General features: G+C 50.9%; 6 protein-coding genes across 6 annotated transcripts; 2 read left to right on the forward strand and 4 right to left on the reverse strand.

Annotated features, from left to right (window-relative positions):
• Positions 1-3,621: 3,621 nt before the first annotated feature.
• Aud_000146 (uncharacterized protein) lies at positions 3,622-8,295 on the forward strand (the record flags this gene model as incomplete). The annotated part of the gene is made up of 1 exon (XM_043285662.1): positions 3,622-8,295. One exon carries the CDS (start codon positions 3,622-3,624, stop codon positions 8,293-8,295), a length of 4,674 nt encoding a protein of 1,557 aa, XP_043141597.1.
• Positions 8,296-9,087: 792 nt separating this feature from the next.
• Positions 9,088-9,684, reverse strand: Aud_000147 (GNAT family N-acetyltransferase; the record flags this gene model as incomplete). Its single annotated transcript, XM_043285663.1, has 1 exon — positions 9,088-9,684. The coding sequence occupies one exon, from the start codon at positions 9,682-9,684 to the stop codon at positions 9,088-9,090; it is 597 nt and encodes a 198-aa protein (XP_043141598.1).
• Positions 9,685-10,347: 663 nt separating this feature from the next.
• Aud_000148 (uncharacterized protein) lies at positions 10,348-11,053 on the reverse strand (the record flags this gene model as incomplete). Its single annotated transcript, XM_043285664.1, has 2 exons — positions 10,348-10,407; positions 10,460-11,053. The coding sequence occupies 2 exons, from the start codon at positions 11,051-11,053 to the stop codon at positions 10,348-10,350; spliced, it is 654 nt and encodes a 217-aa protein (XP_043141599.1).
• Positions 11,054-11,552: 499 nt separating this feature from the next.
• Positions 11,553-12,705, reverse strand: Aud_000149 (SGNH/GDSL hydrolase family protein; the record flags this gene model as incomplete). The annotated part of the gene is made up of 3 exons (XM_043285665.1): positions 11,553-11,786; positions 11,839-12,468; positions 12,514-12,705. 3 exons carry the CDS (start codon positions 12,703-12,705, stop codon positions 11,553-11,555), a joined length of 1,056 nt encoding a protein of 351 aa, XP_043141600.1.
• A 928-nt stretch (positions 12,706-13,633) lies between these two features.
• Positions 13,634-15,760, reverse strand: Aud_000150 (beta-N-acetylhexosaminidase; the record flags this gene model as incomplete). Its single annotated transcript, XM_043285666.1, has 1 exon — positions 13,634-15,760. One exon carries the CDS (start codon positions 15,758-15,760, stop codon positions 13,634-13,636), a length of 2,127 nt encoding a protein of 708 aa, XP_043141601.1.
• Positions 15,761-16,427: 667 nt separating this feature from the next.
• Aud_000151 (uncharacterized protein) lies at positions 16,428-18,523 on the forward strand (the record flags this gene model as incomplete). The annotated part of the gene is made up of 2 exons (XM_043285667.1): positions 16,428-16,536; positions 16,584-18,523. 2 exons carry the CDS (start codon positions 16,428-16,430, stop codon positions 18,521-18,523), a joined length of 2,049 nt encoding a protein of 682 aa, XP_043141602.1.
• Positions 18,524-18,718: the final 195 nt, after the last annotated feature.

Raw genomic sequence — 18,718 nt, forward strand, 5'->3', positions numbered from 1 at the left:
TAGAAGCGGGTTAGATACAGACTCTGTAGCTTGTCTTTACTGTCTTCTCCAGATGCGCTGCTCCAGGTCGATGAGGAGCGCGTCCGTCTCGGCAGGCAGGGTAATGGCGCTCTGCTGGTTGAAACCTGCAATATCATAGCATTTCCTCAACAGGGGCCCTTTTGCGAGACAAGGCCAACCCAGGGTATACAGTTCGACAACGCTTCGTGGCGTACAGTTCAGGAGCTGCATGTTTCTTGGCCGTTTTACCTAGCGGAGTAGAATGATAATCCTACCCTATCCTTACTCATCGAAACCCTACTAGGAATCATTAGCCACTATGAATCAGTCAGGGATATATAACTAGCATGCCAACAAACTAAATAATAGACTACCGTATCCTTAAATATGTAAGGTATCGAGCCGTCCCTCAACCTCCTCGTGCTGACGTCGTGCCTCGAGCACACCTTTCAAGCTAAGCTCGCCAGAGATGCGCAAGTCTCGGAGTAGTCGTGTCTTCGCAGGCACAGAATACAGGGGGTTAATTGACTGATACTCGGCCTTCGACTCGAAGTCAGGAGCTCTTACGGGACTTCTATCAGCTCGGGCCTCTTCTCCCATGAACCTCGCCGGACCTCCTGCTCAACATATTCGCACATCCTCTAGCTAGCATTACTGTGTAGTAACTTGGGTACTTCTATGGTCTGAATTGCCGGACGATCTCGAATGTTATTAATGAAATGAAGGAAGTTGCCTCGTTTGTTGTCGAGCTGCCGGAGCTTGTGCTAATGAGCTGACTTTCTCCGCAGATGATCGTCAGGTTGAACACAAATTCGTCACTTACTTCGCATTGCTCTCGAATTTCACTGTCCTTCGAGGACTTTGCACTCCTTATTCGTCGGTAGGGAAGTATTTGGCAGATGGGCGTGCGATGCTTCTGCGAAGAAAACATCTGCCGTCATTGGATAGCTGATGCTCTGATCTGCTGCAAAGCTAGAGCACAGTACTTTTGCTGACAACTTGGGTCTAGCCAGGTAGGGCTTTGGGTGGCTGAGATGGCGGTGCACCACAATATCGTCCACGTCGTGGTGCTGATGAGTAGAATAGATTTTTATGGGGAAAACAACTGATGTTTATTTCAATAATGCTGCAAGAGCACAGTACAGAAGACAGCTACCGCTCGAGCACCGATGAGCAGCTCGCACTCTGATGGATGGAAAAAACTTCCAGCAAATGGGGAGTAGTCCAAGCGCACCAGCTAATGCAGATGGTGCATGAGGCGAGATTGAATGAATTTCCTTTTCTACACATCCACCTACCCGAAAATGATGCATCAGACATCGTAAGTTTCCAGATATGCTATCAAGGCCCACCCCAACTTATTTCGCAAAAGCCACTCCAAAATACGCGGTCAAATGTCTTCCCAAGGAAAAGTTTTCCGTTCCCCATAGAAAGTGCGAACATGATGTAGACAAGCTACAGTAAGTGGCAAATGGAACGACTACTCCAAAAGAAACTTCAACTGCAACACCTCTTGCACAGTCTCATGGATGGTCTCTTGCTTCCGTAGAAACTCCAAGAGCTTGTTGATACTGTCATTGTCTCCATGAGCGATGAGGTTGATCAGTGAATGGAGTGCCTGTCGATATCGTTCTTTTGCTTGATAAATTGGATCCTCCGAGTCTGGCTCTCCTTTTGGCACAGTCGTCACAGTAGTGCTTGTCTCCTGTGGAGTATGTCAATGGCTGTATTCACGAAGCCGAGTGATCACAGTACCTTCGAAGAGTGGTTATTTTCTTGCATCATGAGGTACTCTCGGGGAACAGTGCTGGGAGGCGACATGTAAGCTCACTGCCTGCCGTTCGGTGAGAGCTGTCGAACACAATTGAACACTAGGGGACCTGGAGCCTTCTATTTATCAAATCTTCAGACGAAATGGTCGGCATAAACATAAAAATGATGTACGTAAACGTTCGAAGTGAGCGCCAGATGGAATTACTCGGTCTTATGCAGAATGAGCCCGAAGGAAGAGACTCGGTGGACTGATAACCAGATATCGGGCAGCAGATCAAGGTCCGCCTGTAGAGGAAGCAGTCCGGCTTATCAAGCATGGCTATAAGACATGGGCTTTCAATCAAACAGGATTTGAGGGAGCCCGTGCATCTGTCGCTTGCAATGCGTGTTGATGTCATGGGCAGGGAGGCCTAGGGGTTTGGTGGGATATACGTATGTTCTAGGCTGACGATTCCAAGAGGAAACGTCATTGGAACCTTTTGGCGTTGGGGTAGTAGCTGTCTAGAACACTACTTCTTACAGTTGATCTGTCCCAGCCCGATTATTGAGTCTATGAAGCTCATGCTGGATAGCTATGCCAGCGCGAATGCAATTACAGTAGGAGTCAGATCCATCTATTCATATACATAGACTGCAACATCAAGCGTCCAAAGTGAACCTACTAAAAGATTTTCGGATCATCCAGAACCCAACATATGAGGACCGATCAGAGAGGACGCCATGATGTGCATTGCCCCTTACTATTGGTATCTATCTTATTAGGCAAGGAACTAAGACATCCATCCATGCTGATGGCTGCATAATCGGCCTATCTAGGCCTAGATGTGGTTAGATAAGCTCATCAGTCCCTTAAAGACCCTATTCACGTGCACCGAATGGGTTATCCATATCTGTGCGGGTTGGATATGGATTTGCGGATTGGATCAGCCTGTCTAAGGCTATCTGAGGTAAATAGCCCTCGGATTATCGTAGAGCCGTCTGCTCGCAGCAGAACCTTTCAGCCTCTGAGATCCCATATGCAGGAAAATGACATCAGGTAAGTCACCGGGAAAGCGTGGGGAATAGCGTACAATACCAGTCGCCGTCATTCTGTTTATGACTTTCTTTCAGCCCCTGTGTCTGGCCTCATGGCTTCAATATTGTGCTAGCGAAACTAGTCGTGAAGCTGAAGTTGAGGTGAGATTCAATGACTGACTTATCTAGGCCCTAGGAATGCTGATGGGAGGAAGGATGGAAGCAAGGTCATCATCGGCACGATGGGACTTAGAATTGGAGAGAATACGGTGTTCAGAGGGGAGCGAGAACCAAATATGGCTACCCTCCAGCATCCAAATTAAGCACTGTCTCTTAGCGCTTTCAGATCTCTCGTTGCCTCAGGGCCGCGAGAATGAAGCAAGTTCGTACTCGATCAACCCCGCACAGGCGGAAGGGCTAGCGGGTACCTGGTGTCCCTGCGCGTCCACGAGAATGGAATAACGGGGCCGTATTATCGCCTATATTCAAAGTTACGTGGCACCTCTCCTCGACCAAGGTCCAAGATATCACACCATCTTCCAGCAAGTCACCTACTCATAGAAGGATATACGCCAGGACCTAGCACTCTTGGACCGCTATAGCGAATCATGCAAGACACGTCGCGGGAAGGCCGCCTAGAGCTGTCACTTGCACATCCACTCGACAAATCTCGCCTGGTACTCTTAGTTACCTAAAATCCTTAGTAAGGGTTCGCTGACCTGCAGTCACAAAAAGAAAATATAAGATGGTGTCAGCCTTTCCCCGCACGCTCCATCCACGGCTTGACTGGCAGCGCTCTATTTAAATTTATCATCTATAAAATTCTTTTAAAGGATGGATATTAGCTCATCCCAATCATCGTCCTTTATCTGGCAGGCTCTCGTCAGGGCAACGACCGAGTTCAATCTCTGTCCCAACCGCGTGTGGGCAGTGGCCCGCAGCCTCCCACAGCGAGAAAAGAACATCCCTCTACTCATCCCCGCATCAGACGCTGATATTAAACACCGTATCCCCCATCACCCGGGCCACGAGCAGTGCACATTTGACTTTTGCGAATTTTCCCGGCGCGATTTCACAGGCGTGCAGCAGCGCCATGAGACACCAGGCTGCACATGCGTGCCTCTGCGCGGCCTCTTCCCCCCGGATGAACTTGAGAAAGCCGCAAAGGCAGGCAAGGTCACGGCGTGGGCGCTGGATGGGAAGTCGATCATTAGGCCTCCTCGGCCGTTCATGGCGATATCGCATGTCTGGGCTGATGGGACTGGTGCCGGCGCTTGGGGCCCCGGGCAGGTGAACCGGTGCCTCCATAGCTTCTTTCGACGCATTGCAGAGCAGTTCCAGTGTGAAGGGATTTGGTGGGATACGGTGTGCATTCCGCGATCAAAGGCCGCTCGCACCGTTGCGATAAATCGGATGCAGCAGAATTATGAGGATGCTCGCGTTACTCTCGTCCACGATTGTTTCCTGCGGGAGTGGGAATGGATCGATGATGATGACAATAGCAAGAATGCGAGACTTGCTTGCTTTGCGATTATCATGTCTCCCTGGTTTAGCCGGGGCTGGACGGCTCTGGAACTGGCCCGGTCTCGTCGAGTGAAAGTGATATTCAAAGGCGCTTATGGCCCAGCCATAAAAGACCTTGACGACGATATTCTGGCAAAAGTGCCCGATGATATCATAGCACGACCGATAGCGAATCTCAGGGCCACGAGAATCAGTGCCGTTGACGACCTGTTGACCGTGCTCGGCTCTCGATATACGTCGTGGCCTCGAGATATAGCGACCATAGCCGGGCTTTTAGTTGGCATTAACATACCCCACGATACAACACAGCAAGACATCTATCAGCGCATCCTGAAGAGAGTTGGGAAAATCTCCCCCGAACATCTCTTCCACAATTCCGCGACCATGTCTAAAGGTGGATTTACTTGGTGTCCTACCAGTTTGGTTGACCTCGCACCGTCTTCAGGACTGACCTCTCTGAGAGTTACAGAGGATGGGGCAGTCGTGGGCCAGTGGAGGGTACTAGGTCGCCCGGACTGGATTTCCAGGGGGAGATATAACTGGAAGGGCACACATCCTCTGGCAGAAGTGCGCCTGCAAGCTGCGCTCCAGCGACCCGAGACGCATTGCCTTCTAGCTGAGGTTGATTGTGAGGCTATTAGCAGGGCCGTGCTCGTGGAGGTCGTCAATAAGACCAAGGATTCAGAGTGCGAGTGTGGACGATTCATCGGCTCCGTCTACTTTCATCCCCCTCTACAAAGACAAGAAATGAGTCATCCTGATGAGCTCCTGACTCCAAAAGAGGTAGTCATCGGTGTAGCCGATGACAATGCAGAATCAAAGTCCGTTAGAACACGTTCCACCTCCAATATACCGATTCATCATTCATCAGATTCGGACCTAGGTGAGCAGTTGATCTCTTCCGCTGCATCTGGTGACGCCTTGGAGGTAGAGCGACTACTAGGCACTGAAGTCGACCCTAACTTCTCAGACAAGATTACCACCTGGACCGCGCTGCACTATGCGACATGGGGAAACCACGACGAGGTCGTCCGGAGTCTCGTCGAAAAATCTGACCTGAACTTGGGGGACCGGCTTGGTCAGAAGGCAATTCACCTTGCGGCGGAGCGTGGCAATGAAAGGATACTCAGGCAGCTACTTGAGCAAGGAGTGGAAGTAAACTCCCGGTGCGCCGACGAGCAGACGGTGCTCCATCGGGCAGCGTTTGTGGGATCAGAACCCGTTGTTGAATTGCTGCTCCGAACGCCAGGCGTCAAAGTGAACGCCCAGGACTCGTTGAAGCGGACAGCTCTCCACCTGGCCGCACAACATGGGCACAAGGGGGCAGTGAAGCAGCTCCTCAGTAGTGATAGAGTCGACTTGTCGCTTGCGGAATCCGCAGGGAAGACACCTCTGCATCTGGCGGCAGAATACGGGAATGAAGCTATTGTGGAGCTGCTCATGCCCAGGACTGATTGCGATCAACAAGACGCAGTAGGGCAGGCGGCGCTGCATCTAGCAGCCGCACGAGGATACTCGACGATTGTGCGGCTTTTGCTAGAGACATCCACGCCAAACCTCCAAGACGTCATGGGCCGGACGGCACTGCATCTAGCAATACTCGAGAAGAAGAACGAGACAGCGGTTTTGCTGGCAGAGTTTGACCTCAATTGTGCAGATCTGGTTGGCAAAACTGCGTTTCACTTGGCAGCACAGCATGGGTGCAAGGATGTAGTCGATATCCTCACCAAAAAACTTGATCCAAACCTCCCTGATATTACTGGACGAACGGCGCTGCATATGGCTTCAGAAAATGGACATGTCTCAATTGTCAAGTCGCTGCTCCCAAAGGCTACCCTGGGCTTGCAGGATTCAGCAGGACAGACGGCGTTGCACTTGGCAATTCAAAACGAGCACGAAGACATAGCAAGGCTTCTCATAGGTTCTACACCAGATACCCCAGACGACTTTGGGAAAACTGCGTTGCACCTTGCATCAGAGAAGGGATATACCTCGCTCGTCGAGCTCCTTATGGAAAGAGGCAATCCCAACGCCGAGGATTCGCAGGGATTGACAGCACTGGATATGGCAAAGAAGGGGGGCCACGGCCATGTAGCAGCTCTTCTTGAAAAGGCTTGCCCAAGGGAATCAATGACGTCGCCCTCCGGACCATTAAAGCGGGGATATGTTTCTATTATCCAACGGTTGCTTGAGACAATCAATCCAGACATTCGGCATTCGAACTCAGAGACAGCACTGCAATTGGCAGTGCAAAATCGCATCCGGGACGTAACTATGCTGTTACTGGAGAATTGGAAGGAGCTTCCGGTCTATCATCGGCCTTCGCTGCGGCCAACTGTGACCCGAGAAGAATCCAAGGTTGTGATAGAGCTACTCATGGAGAAAGGCGCGGATATTGGGGCGAAGAATAACGTCGGATTTACAGTATTAGATTATGCTGCGCTGGGGGGACACGAGGCGGTCGTAAGGCTGCTAATCGAGAAAGGGGAGAAGTTGGGGGAGCCAACTTTGCATTTCGCCGTGCTTGGAGGGAATGAAGCGGTGGTGGAGCTGATCCTGGAGAACGGGGGAGATATATCAGCATCTTATCCTTTTTTCTACAATGAGGTTCTCTATCGGATTGGCCTGAAAGAAAACGAACACTACGATATACGAGAAGATCATTGGATTAACCCGGCACTGAAATTCGCCGCGTTCACAGGAAACGGCCCCATGATACGACTATTCAAACAATACGGCGTGGAAGACAGCGGGAACATACTGGAGTGGGCACGATTGACCACCAACAAATCAACACTTCAGCACTTCCTCGAAACCTGGGCTGATCAACTGGACTATTGGGATATTAAAAATTCGATGTGTGCTGCGGCAGAGAGATGCAGTGAGTCGACGATGCGGATGCTCATAGAGAAAGGAGGCGACCCATTGCTCGAAGATTCTGGAGCGAATCTGCTTCACTACGCAGCGATGGGGGGGAACGAGGCCGTTTTCCAGCTTTTGATGGAGAAGGGAGCTGATATCTGGGCTCGGGACGAACACGGCGCCACAGTGTTACATGCGGCGGTCATGGGAGGAAATGAGGAAGTTGTTCGGCTTCTCATCGAAAGAGGATTGGATATATCTGCCGAGGTAGAATCATGGAGCCTTTTCTGCGGCGACATGGGTGGTACCGTGCTCGATCTTGCTCTATGTAATGGGAGTGCGAGTCTAGTACGCCTATTTGTCGACATGGGAGTGGATGTGTTCCAGCGAGGTACAATAGGAACTCTATTTATTGCCACGGGAGATAAAGCACGGTTACAATTTCTCTTGGAGAAAATGCCAGACATCTACGCGAAGAATGATCATGGAGTGAGTGTGGCACATTTTGCAGCCATCGCGGGAAACGAGACAATCATTCCGCGCCTGCTAGAACAGGGAATAGACATCTCGACACAGGATGGAGAAGGGGAGACAGTCCTATCTCTTGCGATTCGGGAAGGCAAGAATGCAGCAGCGTGGTTGCTCATTGCAAAGGATATAGGAATTCTGGCAAAGACAGATGACGGAGTTACGCCACTACATCTTGCTGCCCAGAAAGGGAATAGAGGGATGGTAGAGTTACTTCTAAGGAAGGGCGTTGATATATCTTCCACTACAAAGGATGGACTTACCGTACTCCATTACGCCGCTGAGGGCGGAAACGAGGCAGTGATCCAACTACTGATTGAGGAGAGTTCTGGACTAGATCTCCTCTCGGCCAAGTCGAGTGATGGAGTGACCCCATTGCACCTTGCAGCCAAGACAGGCAATAAGGGAGCGGTACGTTTACTCATCGAAAAAGGGGCAGACATATTCAAGGTGTCGGATAATGGAATGACAGTGCTTCACTACGCAGCCGAAGCGGAGGGTCCAACTGTGCTTCAAATGTTCGTGGAGAATTGGGAGCACTATTTCAGCGAGCATAACAAGGCATGGAAGGGTGTAGGCGTATTGGAAGCGTGATACTGAACTAGACAATAACAGTTATGTCAGCGCCAGTTTCTGCCCTCAGTGAAGGAATAAACTGTTAGGGTAGGAAACTTAAAAATCTAGTATCTAAAGATTATAGTAGTTCAAGCTATTAGATTATATAGTTACTAGCTAGATATACTGCTACTAGGAGCTATAAACCTAATCAGGACAAAGGGCGATATCCCCCGGTCTCCAGAAATATGTCCTAGGCGGCGATGCTACTGAGGGAATGCGACCCCACGCGGTACAAATAGAAGTACTGATACATACTGTGAACATCACCGGGTCAAATGGCGACCATCCGGTGCTGCATGTGTCGGCTTCGTTGCTGGCGAGACTCGTAGCGATTACACTAGCTAGCCGTATGGATGTGATCAAGACACAATTCATGGGGTCATCCAGTGAGGGCTCCAGTCTGAAGTCATCGGAGAGTTGACGAGAATGAAGGGTCCACGGTGGCTATTTCGTGGATGGACGCCGAGTTTTGCGAGGCTGGGGCCGCAGATGATGTCCACTTTGGTCTTGCTGGAGCAGCATAAACGGGCATATCGTGCGTTTACGGGTCGTGAGCAGGGGTAGTGAAAAGGTAGTACTTTCCATCAACAAACAAGAATTTGGCATTTCCTGATCGATCCGTTATGCTCACTGCCTCCTGCTCACGCCGGGTAGTATCGGATGGATCACCATTATAACAGTAGGAAGGCCACATTTAGTCTTAGTAAATTCGAATAGTCATTTAGCACTTGGCAAAGTCTTGTAGAGTATGCACTCTACAGTTGAATATCAAGCAGTAGGTCTCAATAGTCGAAACCGCTCGCTATTCCGTAAAGGAGGAGTCATCCACGGAAGCTGGTAGTCCCCGTAGGCAACCTCGACAGAATCAAATCCACACTTTCTGAGAACACTGGCCGAAGCTTTATTTTCCGTGTCGCACCAGGCCTCGAGAACATCGAACTGAGGCCGGGCCTGCCAGAACACTTCTTGAAATGCCGTTAAGGCTTCGGTGGCAAATCCCAGACCCCATGTATCGCGATGAAAGACGAACCCAAGTTCAGGCACTGGGTCGGATTTCCAGGTCCCAATCCACCCCAGGAACACTCCAGGAGTTATGTAGCCGCTAGAGAGCCGCGAGTGCTCTCTCTTCTGCTTCAGAGACTCCATGACATCGGAATCCAAATCTTGACGGAGTAACACAGCGTAGTTCTCGCCGGTCGGATTGAGTTCAGGCAAGAGCTCAGCCATCCATTCTTTAGCAGCCTCTAAGGTATTGCAGGGGCCATGGCTGCTCCATTTCGTAGCCTCTGGGTCCTTCCACATTGAGAAGTAACCAAGCAAATGGTCTTCTGTCAAGCGGACCAACTCTAGTCGAGATGTCCGCATTGTGAATATCAACTTATATCACAGGGAAAACAAATCCTAGAGTACAATAGGTAACACTTCTAAGAGAAGGGGAAAGGTGGCATTTAAACCGGCGATAGCACTCAGTTTCCGAAAGAGTCGGCGTCCGAAACGGGAAAGGGCCCCTTTTTTCTTCATGTCCACACTTCTTCGCCCAACCTATCTAGCTAGCCCTTGAGAATAATTGCTCATTGGCTGGCATGCATGCCGTAATCAGCCATGCAGGTGAAGCTAATGACCTCTCCAAGAGCAGAATAAATGGACTATCTACCTAGTTCTGCGAGCCGTAGCTCTCCGCTCATTATTATTTGTAAAAGAGCCAATTGAATGCTACGGGCCCACTGTTCCGATGGGTTGCATATCCGCCAGAGGGAGCAAGCATCGCCAATCGACAACTCTTCTCGATCTGAATTGACGTACGATCAATTATGTTTGGAATTGCTCTTAAATACAGTAATTGTTATTTACTCCTGATGTTCCGCGTATGAAGTGAGCCTTCTTACTTGTATGGCGTCTACCCCAGGACCCCGTTTGACATCTAACAATCAGATATTCAACATTCTACCCGAGTATTATCGAAGTAACAGCTGACGACTCTACGTACAGACTGTCTTGACTGAATATGCCACCCCTTCAATATGCCAATCAACCGTCCCCTACATCCAATCCGGCTCGTTGGCCAACAATGACCACAACAACCGCTATCTACGACCGTCAGATTGAGACGAAGTCCAGGCTGAACTGCAGATCAACTAACCAGCGATAGATCCACCCCCTCCGCAACTCGAACCGTCCACTTCGGCCTGAAGCGGAACGGTGGCCGTTGTCCCTCGGCGAGGACACTCCGATCCGTTATCCGATAGATGTACGCCACGTTGCGGTTCTGAACAACCACCACCTGGAGGATATTATACAGGTCCTGCGCATGCACCTCCAACACAATCTCTTCGCCTTGCGCAGCCGGTCCAATCGCCCTCGGCTGTTGCGCAGCGTTCTGGAACGTGACAACCGCCCTGGGCGCGTTCATCGCAACCCGCAGCTTTGCTTCGAGTATACACTGCTCCCCGCCAGGAAGCCGGAGACACAGCGACGAGGAGTCGTACCATTGGCATCGGAGCTCGAACAGGGGGAGTCCGGAGCGGTCGTGGAACATGCGTGCCTGGCTGATCTTCCAGGGCTGGCCGCGGACGGTGAAGAGCTCGGTTCCGGCGTGTTCGATGGAGTAGTCGAGCGAGTGCCATGGTTCCGGGCGGTTGGTCACGGTCACTATCACTTCATGCTGGGTGATGCTTTCGGGTCGGATGGCTATAGGATAAGGCGGTGGTTGGACTTCGGGGAGGGCATTGGACATGGTGGAATCCGGGTGAGGCCATGTCAGTCGAGCGGCCGGGCATGGCCATTCTTCTAAGTGTATTGTTAACTAGAAGTTTTAGAGTAACGCGATTGTCGAGTAGAAGTGTTCGTGAGTAAGGCAGAGTCGGAGGACGCCTTATTCCTCCCTAACGGCCGGGGAGATTGCAACTGTTGGTTGTTCTGGTCCATTGATTGGTCGGTTCGGCTGTTGTTGCGGGGGACTGCTGACGATTGAAGCCAGGGACGATCGCAGCTGTCAAGATGACATTCAGGAGGTGGCTTGGGGCTCTATAGGGCTAATTCTTGCGGAAAATGCCGATAGTGCGAAGCATGTGTTTCAGCCATAGCTTTAGTTTGAGCTTGAGGTAACTCCAGTATGTAACCCTGAACGGGGATTTATGCCCACTTCAAATGTACAATACTTTTGATCAAGCCATAGACATCTCCTTAATCCAAGGCATATTCGATATAGCAGTACTACGAGTTCACATGCAGGATTACCAGTAGGTAGCCCATTTACTGTCCCCCCTGACGACCTTGACAAACTCCTCGGCAATAATCTGGTCCGTTCGCTGCGAAGGATGCAACTCATCAAACCACATGAAAGAATCGGGACTGGGAAGCCGGGTGCACTCCCCTCCACTAAGATTGCAGTGACTGTTGAAACCGGTTACATTCGCTGGTGCGCTCCCGTTGAAATATTCTGCGGGATTGTAATACACCTCGGAGAGCTGCCAAGTCAGTGTCATCCAAAGCCAATGTCCACGACAAGACGCAACATACCAATCCATACATGTCCATCACCGCAAACCGCGCCCCAGGATACCTCCTGGCCACCAGCAGCTCATACGGCGTCTGGTACTTGAACACATCGTTCGCAGTCGCAACCTGCTCCCACATCCGGTAACTGATCAAGGTCAGATTATCCGGCTTGTCGGGCCAGTAGCGGTTGGCCCCCACGCCGCCGTTCTCGGGCGTCGCGTACAGGGGGGACAACTGCAGGGGCGCCAGGTTCATGAGCACGAAGTATCTGCCGCCGTTTGCATAGACCTGGTCAAGAACGGAGTACACACAATTGGTATAATCTGGTATGGTCTTATTCTTGACCTGGGAGTCAGTGATAAAGGCGTAGTTGCCCAAGTCGTTGGTGCCGATCCAGATCGAATACACCGTTTCCTGGGCTGGGATGTTAAGGAACCTCTTTCCGGAGACTTTATACTTGCTGTCAGCTAGGAAGGCGGGCACCTCGTATTCCAGAACGGAAGGGAAAAGGGCGTTGATGTAGGAGAATGTGCGTGGGGTGATCTGGTTGGAACAAACGGCGCCGCTGACGGCGTAGTTGTACAGGTTTACATCGGCGTATTGCGAGACATAGTGGCCCCAGACATAGCCACCAGATGCGGTGTTGTTGTTCTATGCTTTTCAGCGAAGCTCATTCATTAGCAGATGAGGACCTACGTCTGGCTGCTCCCAGCCAACTGGGGGAGCTGACCCGTTATGGGAGCCAAAGTAGTTCAACCGTGATTGGTCGGTATAGCTATCGCCAAAGGAAACAAGACTGGTAAACTTCCTTGGTCCCCATGATCGAGGATGAGCAGAAGCTGCTTCGATTGCAAGAATAAGCCCTAGAAACAATCGCGATTGATGCATGATGAATTTCAGCGCAGCTTTTGCTTCCTTGCATCTCGGGCTGCGGGGAACATTGGCTGCTTATAAACATTGCTGAAAGAAAACAGGGATTCTCCCGTTCGTCCGGCAGAGAGGAGCCAGTCATAGTCAAGAATTATTGAAGAAAAGATATCTTCCGTGACGAATGATCTCTGGGGTTCTTTGCGGAGATGCGGGGATGGTGGACCGGCCTGGATAAATACGTGGATAAATAGGATTGTATAGTCCGAGGCGTACTCATAAATCATAATGGGAGATTCCTTGTTAGTCTGGCGGAAAATTACTTCGACATTGCTTTTTCCCCGCTATAGAGAGGTTTACTATATATCCTCATGACTCTCAAGCGTCTAAAAATGTTATTATTCTGCTACTTCAACTCGGATATGCAGCCAGGCGAGTTACCTGATAATGGGCTCCCCATTTATATCTATAAAACTAGGAAATCTATCATCGATAGGCGAGCTCTCCTCACTATACAACCGGTAATCCGATCTATAATATGTGCCACACGTCCCACCATTACAGCAAGAAGATGAACCGAGTAGTCATAGACTTGGCCTATTGGGCCTATTTATAGAGTGTTATACTGTGTTTGCAATGGACCGCTATGAGGTTACTGAATTTGTCAACCCCAACCAACAATGCCTTTACTCTGTAGAGGAACATGGTTGGTTTACTCATGATAATCAAACCTCGCACTCTCATTCCTAGGAACGTCTACTCACCTTCGCATTGTACATTCATACTCGTAACCTTTTTCTTCGAAGGCCTACGCAGGTATATGTAGGCGGCTCCCTTGCCTGACAATTTGGAAGACAAGGATTAGACTTGTATTTCACGCGGGTTTGAGGGTCAAGGCCCAGGTTCTCCATTAAGCATACGGTGAATAGATACCGCATCATAATGCTCGTTAATTACTCTGTAGACTATGACTGCCATCGTATTCACCAACCCTCAGTCGCTGTAATCCACCTTGGATCCATTCCAGTGGTGCCACAAAAGCCATCTGGCTCCATGAAAACAACTGGTTCCTCCCGCCAAAGACGAAGACTTCGAATCTCCCGACAAACTTCCCATCCACCCAGACTCTGGTCCCTCCAATGACATCTGTGCGAATGGTGATCTGACCCTGGAGAGGGACTTTGATGGATTCATGCGTGGATGATGTATCGTTTGTCCAGATTCGTCCCGGATACCCCGGGTCGAATCCAGCTTCTTCGGCTACAGAGCGAAGCTGGTACTCCCACCCGTCGGATGTAAAGGCCAAAGTACCGGCTGCGGATAAACTCAGGGAGCAGTCCTCGGAGGACAGCACGAATGGCCCCGCGACGTCAAGCTGCAATGTATAATTCATTCCCTTGCTGCCATACCCGAGGTGGACTCTTTCCCCCGATTGCTTGTCGGACATCCAACTCAAAAGCGAACTCTTCCCAGGTTTGGTACGGCCAGTAAGTCTCCTGTCAAGGTTCTGGCCAACTGCGCGGGCAGTAAGCAAGTTCGCAGACAAAGACAAGCTAGATTCATCTAGTTGTGGACCTCGATCGCCCGTCCAGGCTCGAGATGCGACAATCGGGATCCCGTTCCGCATGGCGTAGAAGGCCTCAAGCTGTGTTGTCGCGTCAGGCCCGTTGTCATTCCATGCTGCTAGAATTGCTCCCTGGACTGCCTTTTTGTCCGGTTGCTCCGTGACGTTGAATGGGTTGAAGAGCGCCGGGGTCCACTGCCATCCGTCGATGTCGCCGAAATTCAAAACACGGGAGTTGTTGAACAAATATGGATACGGGGCGGGGAATATGGGCATATGGTCGTTTTTCAAGGACATGTACGCCCAGCGATCCTCCGAATTGATGATTGAGTACCCATCATTTGCTAGACTAACAGGATCCGACTGCCCGTATTGCCAGTGTTGAATGATCACATCTTTGGATATAGAAAGCGTATCCGATGGCTCATAAGTGCCCCATATGCGAATCCTTTTTCTTGACTCGTTCTGGATGAATTGTGTCATCTCATTGACAAAATTGATATAATCATCTGCCAATGTCGAGTCATACTCGTCCGCCCCGATATGTACTTCCTTCGTGTGAAACCACGGGAGGAATTCAGCCCAGACGGACTTGACGAGCGGCACCGCCTCAGGATGAGAAAGATTCAGCAGATCCTTCTTATTCAGCGCCAGTTCTGGCTTCCATTTGGTCAGAAATAGGCAATGGCCTGGCGCTTCAATCTCAGGAATAACTGTCACTCCCCGCTGCGCACAGTGATGCTCCAGCTCTTCATAGTCCGCTCGTGATAGCGTCTCGTTCGGCCTCTGCACGATTCCATGGAGGTCAGGATTCTCAGGGTGCAGCGAAAACTGGGCATACACCTTGCTCCATGTCTCATTATGGCCCCGATTTAGAGGGTAGTTGTCACTGGTGTGATAGTGGAACTCGGACATCTTGAAGAACGAGGCGTACGTGCACAGATCCTTAAGAAAGGCAGGCGAGTACCACTTTCGGCCTGCATCGAGCATGTATCCTCGCGTTGGAACCGAGGGTGCGTCCACAATGCGGCCACCCGGAAGCGGTTTCCCGTCAGCGATGATCAACTTCTGCAGCAGTGTTCGCGTTCCCCACCACATCCCCCTCGCCCCAGATCCCCGGACAATGACCCGCTGCGGGTGAATCTCCACTTCATATCCTTCTTCTGTTGGCATGCCATTTTCGTAGGTCAAGTTGCAGTCTATGCCAAGTCTGTCAAGAAAGATCCCTTGCTTTGCGCTGAATTCATGGACCTGGCGGAGTGTCCACTCGCTGGCGGTCACTTCCTGCAGATCATGCAGAAATGTCGTTGCGAATTCCAGCGCCGATGGAGGAATCAGCGTCACTCCGTTTTCATCCCGATGAGAGGCGAAATCGGCCTTGATATAGATGATCTTCTTCACTGAGCGAAAATCAAACCCCGATGTTGGCCCTAAGCCTGTTTGATACACTGGGGGGAGTGTCTGCAATGCAGCAGTCGCTAAACAGAAACATAGGATGATATTTAGATACATATTTACTGTCTCTGAGCTGAGCAAATGGCTGCCCTGCACGGACTAAATACAAGCAAGGGTTGCATTGCTGTGGTTGTCGGGGTTACATCGGCTCCCTGCATTTCTGGGCATTAACAATCCCATTGTTACCCTATCATTGATTGATAATCTGATATGTATAATAGACATCACCTTGAGGACTGTAGTAGCATCATCTTAGCGTGGGGGATTTATTGTTTATCTTGATTCCCCGCACTCAGGATACTCCCAAGACTGACCATATTGATCGATGCTTTACCTTCCTAAGAGCATTTATTTATTATTGTATTTTCCTAGCAGGAACACAAAAATTAGGATAGTTTGTCTTTGAATAGCTAAGTGAGTGAGTTGATTAAGAGTACAGACTATCTCATTCCATCACTCGCGCTCTATACAGAGCCACTGTGTAGGTCAGCTCTTCTACGGAAGAATATCTAGGGAGGGTTGATTCACAAGTATGTTAGGCGTCAACAATACTGTAATGCTCTCAGGGTGTCATTAAGATACGCCTACATTGGTCGTGCATTTCTCGACGCGGACATCTGCCACATTCCAATGCCGAGGCTCTGTAGTTATGGCTCATTACTTTTATTCAATTCAGTTCTCGACCAATACCCAAGAAACGCCTCATCAAAGGGGAGCATTCGAAATGCATCTCCTTACCGTAGAGCGACAGATATTTCTGCTCTCCACGCTTGCTGTCAGTCAGCTAGCGTTCGCGACTCCCAATCGACGCGACGCGCATGCCGACGATGAGCGTAAGTGACAATCTCCTGTTTATTCTGCTGGTTAGCCAACGCGACAGTTCTCCCACATACATTCGAGCCACTCCCTCTCGGCTCCATCAAGCCGCGCGGATGGCTATCAGATCAATTGCATCTCATGGCCGACGGACTTCCAGGCCACGAGCACGACTTCTACCCCATCGTTACAGACAGTCTTTGGCTCGGTGGTCATACAGACTACAATGATTTGAATGAGGGCCTCCCGTACTGGTTCAACGGCCTGGTTCCCTTGGCATATCTGACCGACGACCAGCGTCTTAAGGACCAGGTCCTAAATGTCGCCGACTATGTCTTATCGCATCAGCACGATGACGGATGGCTAGGTCCTGAGGCAAGCCCGTCCGCGCGGAACTTCTGGGGCAGATCGCCCATGATGCTGGGACTGAGCCAGTTGGCAGAAGCGGAGGCGGGGACAGAGCTCGAGACACGGATTCTGGATGCGATGCACAGGTTTGTTGATCTGATGCACTCGATGCTATCCGATAATTACCGGGGTCTGGTGCAGCAGACTGAGGACGACGTGGATGATCGGTGGGGGCGCGCTCGCGCGGCGGATATGGTACTTAGTCTGCAGTGGCTGTATGAGCGAGACCCTAGGGCCCAAGGGCAGACGATCCTGGACTGCATGCGAATGTTTCATGAAAAGGCCCTGGACTGGGAGCACTGGTATACGGATGGAGTCTACCTCAAGGACGATCTGGGCACCATCTCTCCGGACATCACCGACGCCAACGATCCGTTCGAGCATGGGGTCAATGTTGCTATGGGCTTGAAGAGCGGAGCAGTTTTTAAACGCCTGACGCATGACGAGGGACTAGCTACAAGCGCGCTGCGAGCCGTCAACTGGACTTCCAGATACCACGGAACTGTTTCAGGGTCGATCATCGGCGACGAGCGCATCTCCGGGCTGAGTCCCGCAAGTGGAGTGGAGCTTTGTACTGTGGTCGAGACAATGTTTTCGCTGAGCTACCTGTACCATGCTCTGGGGGACAATTCATTGGCGGATCAGTGTGAGCTCGCCGCATTCAATGCGTTGCCGGTCATGACTCTTCCCGACTGGTCGGCGCATCAGTACGTCGCGCAGACCAATCAGCCCATCTCGCATAGACTGGACCACTCTCCTTTTCAGAACGTGGACGAGATGGGGCAAACATTTGGACTCGAGCCGAATTACCCTTGCTGCACTGTAAATCATCCGCAGGGATATCCCAAGTTTGTGTCTGCGGCCTTTGTAAGGCATGGTCAGAACGGCATCGCACACGCCCTTCTTGGTCCAATGAGTGTCCAGACTTCCACAAAGTCAGGGACGCAGGTGAGAATCAACTGCGAGACCGAGTACCCGTTTAGCCAGCGGCTGGTGTATACCATCGACGCGGACGCTCCATTCGACTTTTCCGTACGGATCCCAACATGGTCCGCTTCCCACACTGTCTCGGTCAATGGATCCCCTCTGGCGGGAGGGACACCTGATACACGGACCGGCATGCTCATAGTTCCCTTAAGTCAAAGCTCATCCGAAGTGGTCGTCACACTGGCTGCAGAAGTTCACGTTCAAAGCCGCGCCAACGATACCGTAGCCATCTACTACGGCAACCTGCTCTACGCGATCCCGGTGCAGTACACACAAACCTCCCAGCCTGCCCAGGGTTACTCCAATCTTCCGGACAATATCCGAGATTATGAGCTTCATCCGACCGGTTCCTGGGCCTATGCGATCGACCCATCTTCCCTGCGATATAATGGTTTTGACGGAGCTCTGTCCAATCCTCTCTGGACTTTAGGAGCACCGACACCCATCACGGCAAGATTCTGCGAGATCCAATGGGAGCTGAAGGATGGATATGCGCCCAATCCGCCCCGCAAAGGTGACCGGGCGTGCCAAAGTGAGCCGGTCGAAATTGACCTCGTCCCGTATGGAAGCGCAAAGTTGCACATGGCGGAACTGCCTGTGATGGAGTAAGGGGCGACCGGTGCAGATACCCAGAATGACATATGTGGCGTAATTGGCGTATCGCCAATTCCTTCAAACGGTCTTAATCCGATGATTCCCCGGGACTCGGTTGAATCATCCGCGTTGTCTGCTTAATCTGTTCCATTACTGCGGGGTATATTGCGACGATCCTCCGCCGGAGCTTGTCTTTAGCGGGGATGGTTG

This window comes from Aspergillus udagawae, assembly GCF_001078395.1.
Source record: "Aspergillus udagawae IFM 46973 DNA, scaffold_1, whole genome shotgun sequence".
NCBI lineage: Eukaryota > Fungi > Ascomycota > Eurotiomycetes > Eurotiales > Aspergillaceae > Aspergillus > Aspergillus udagawae.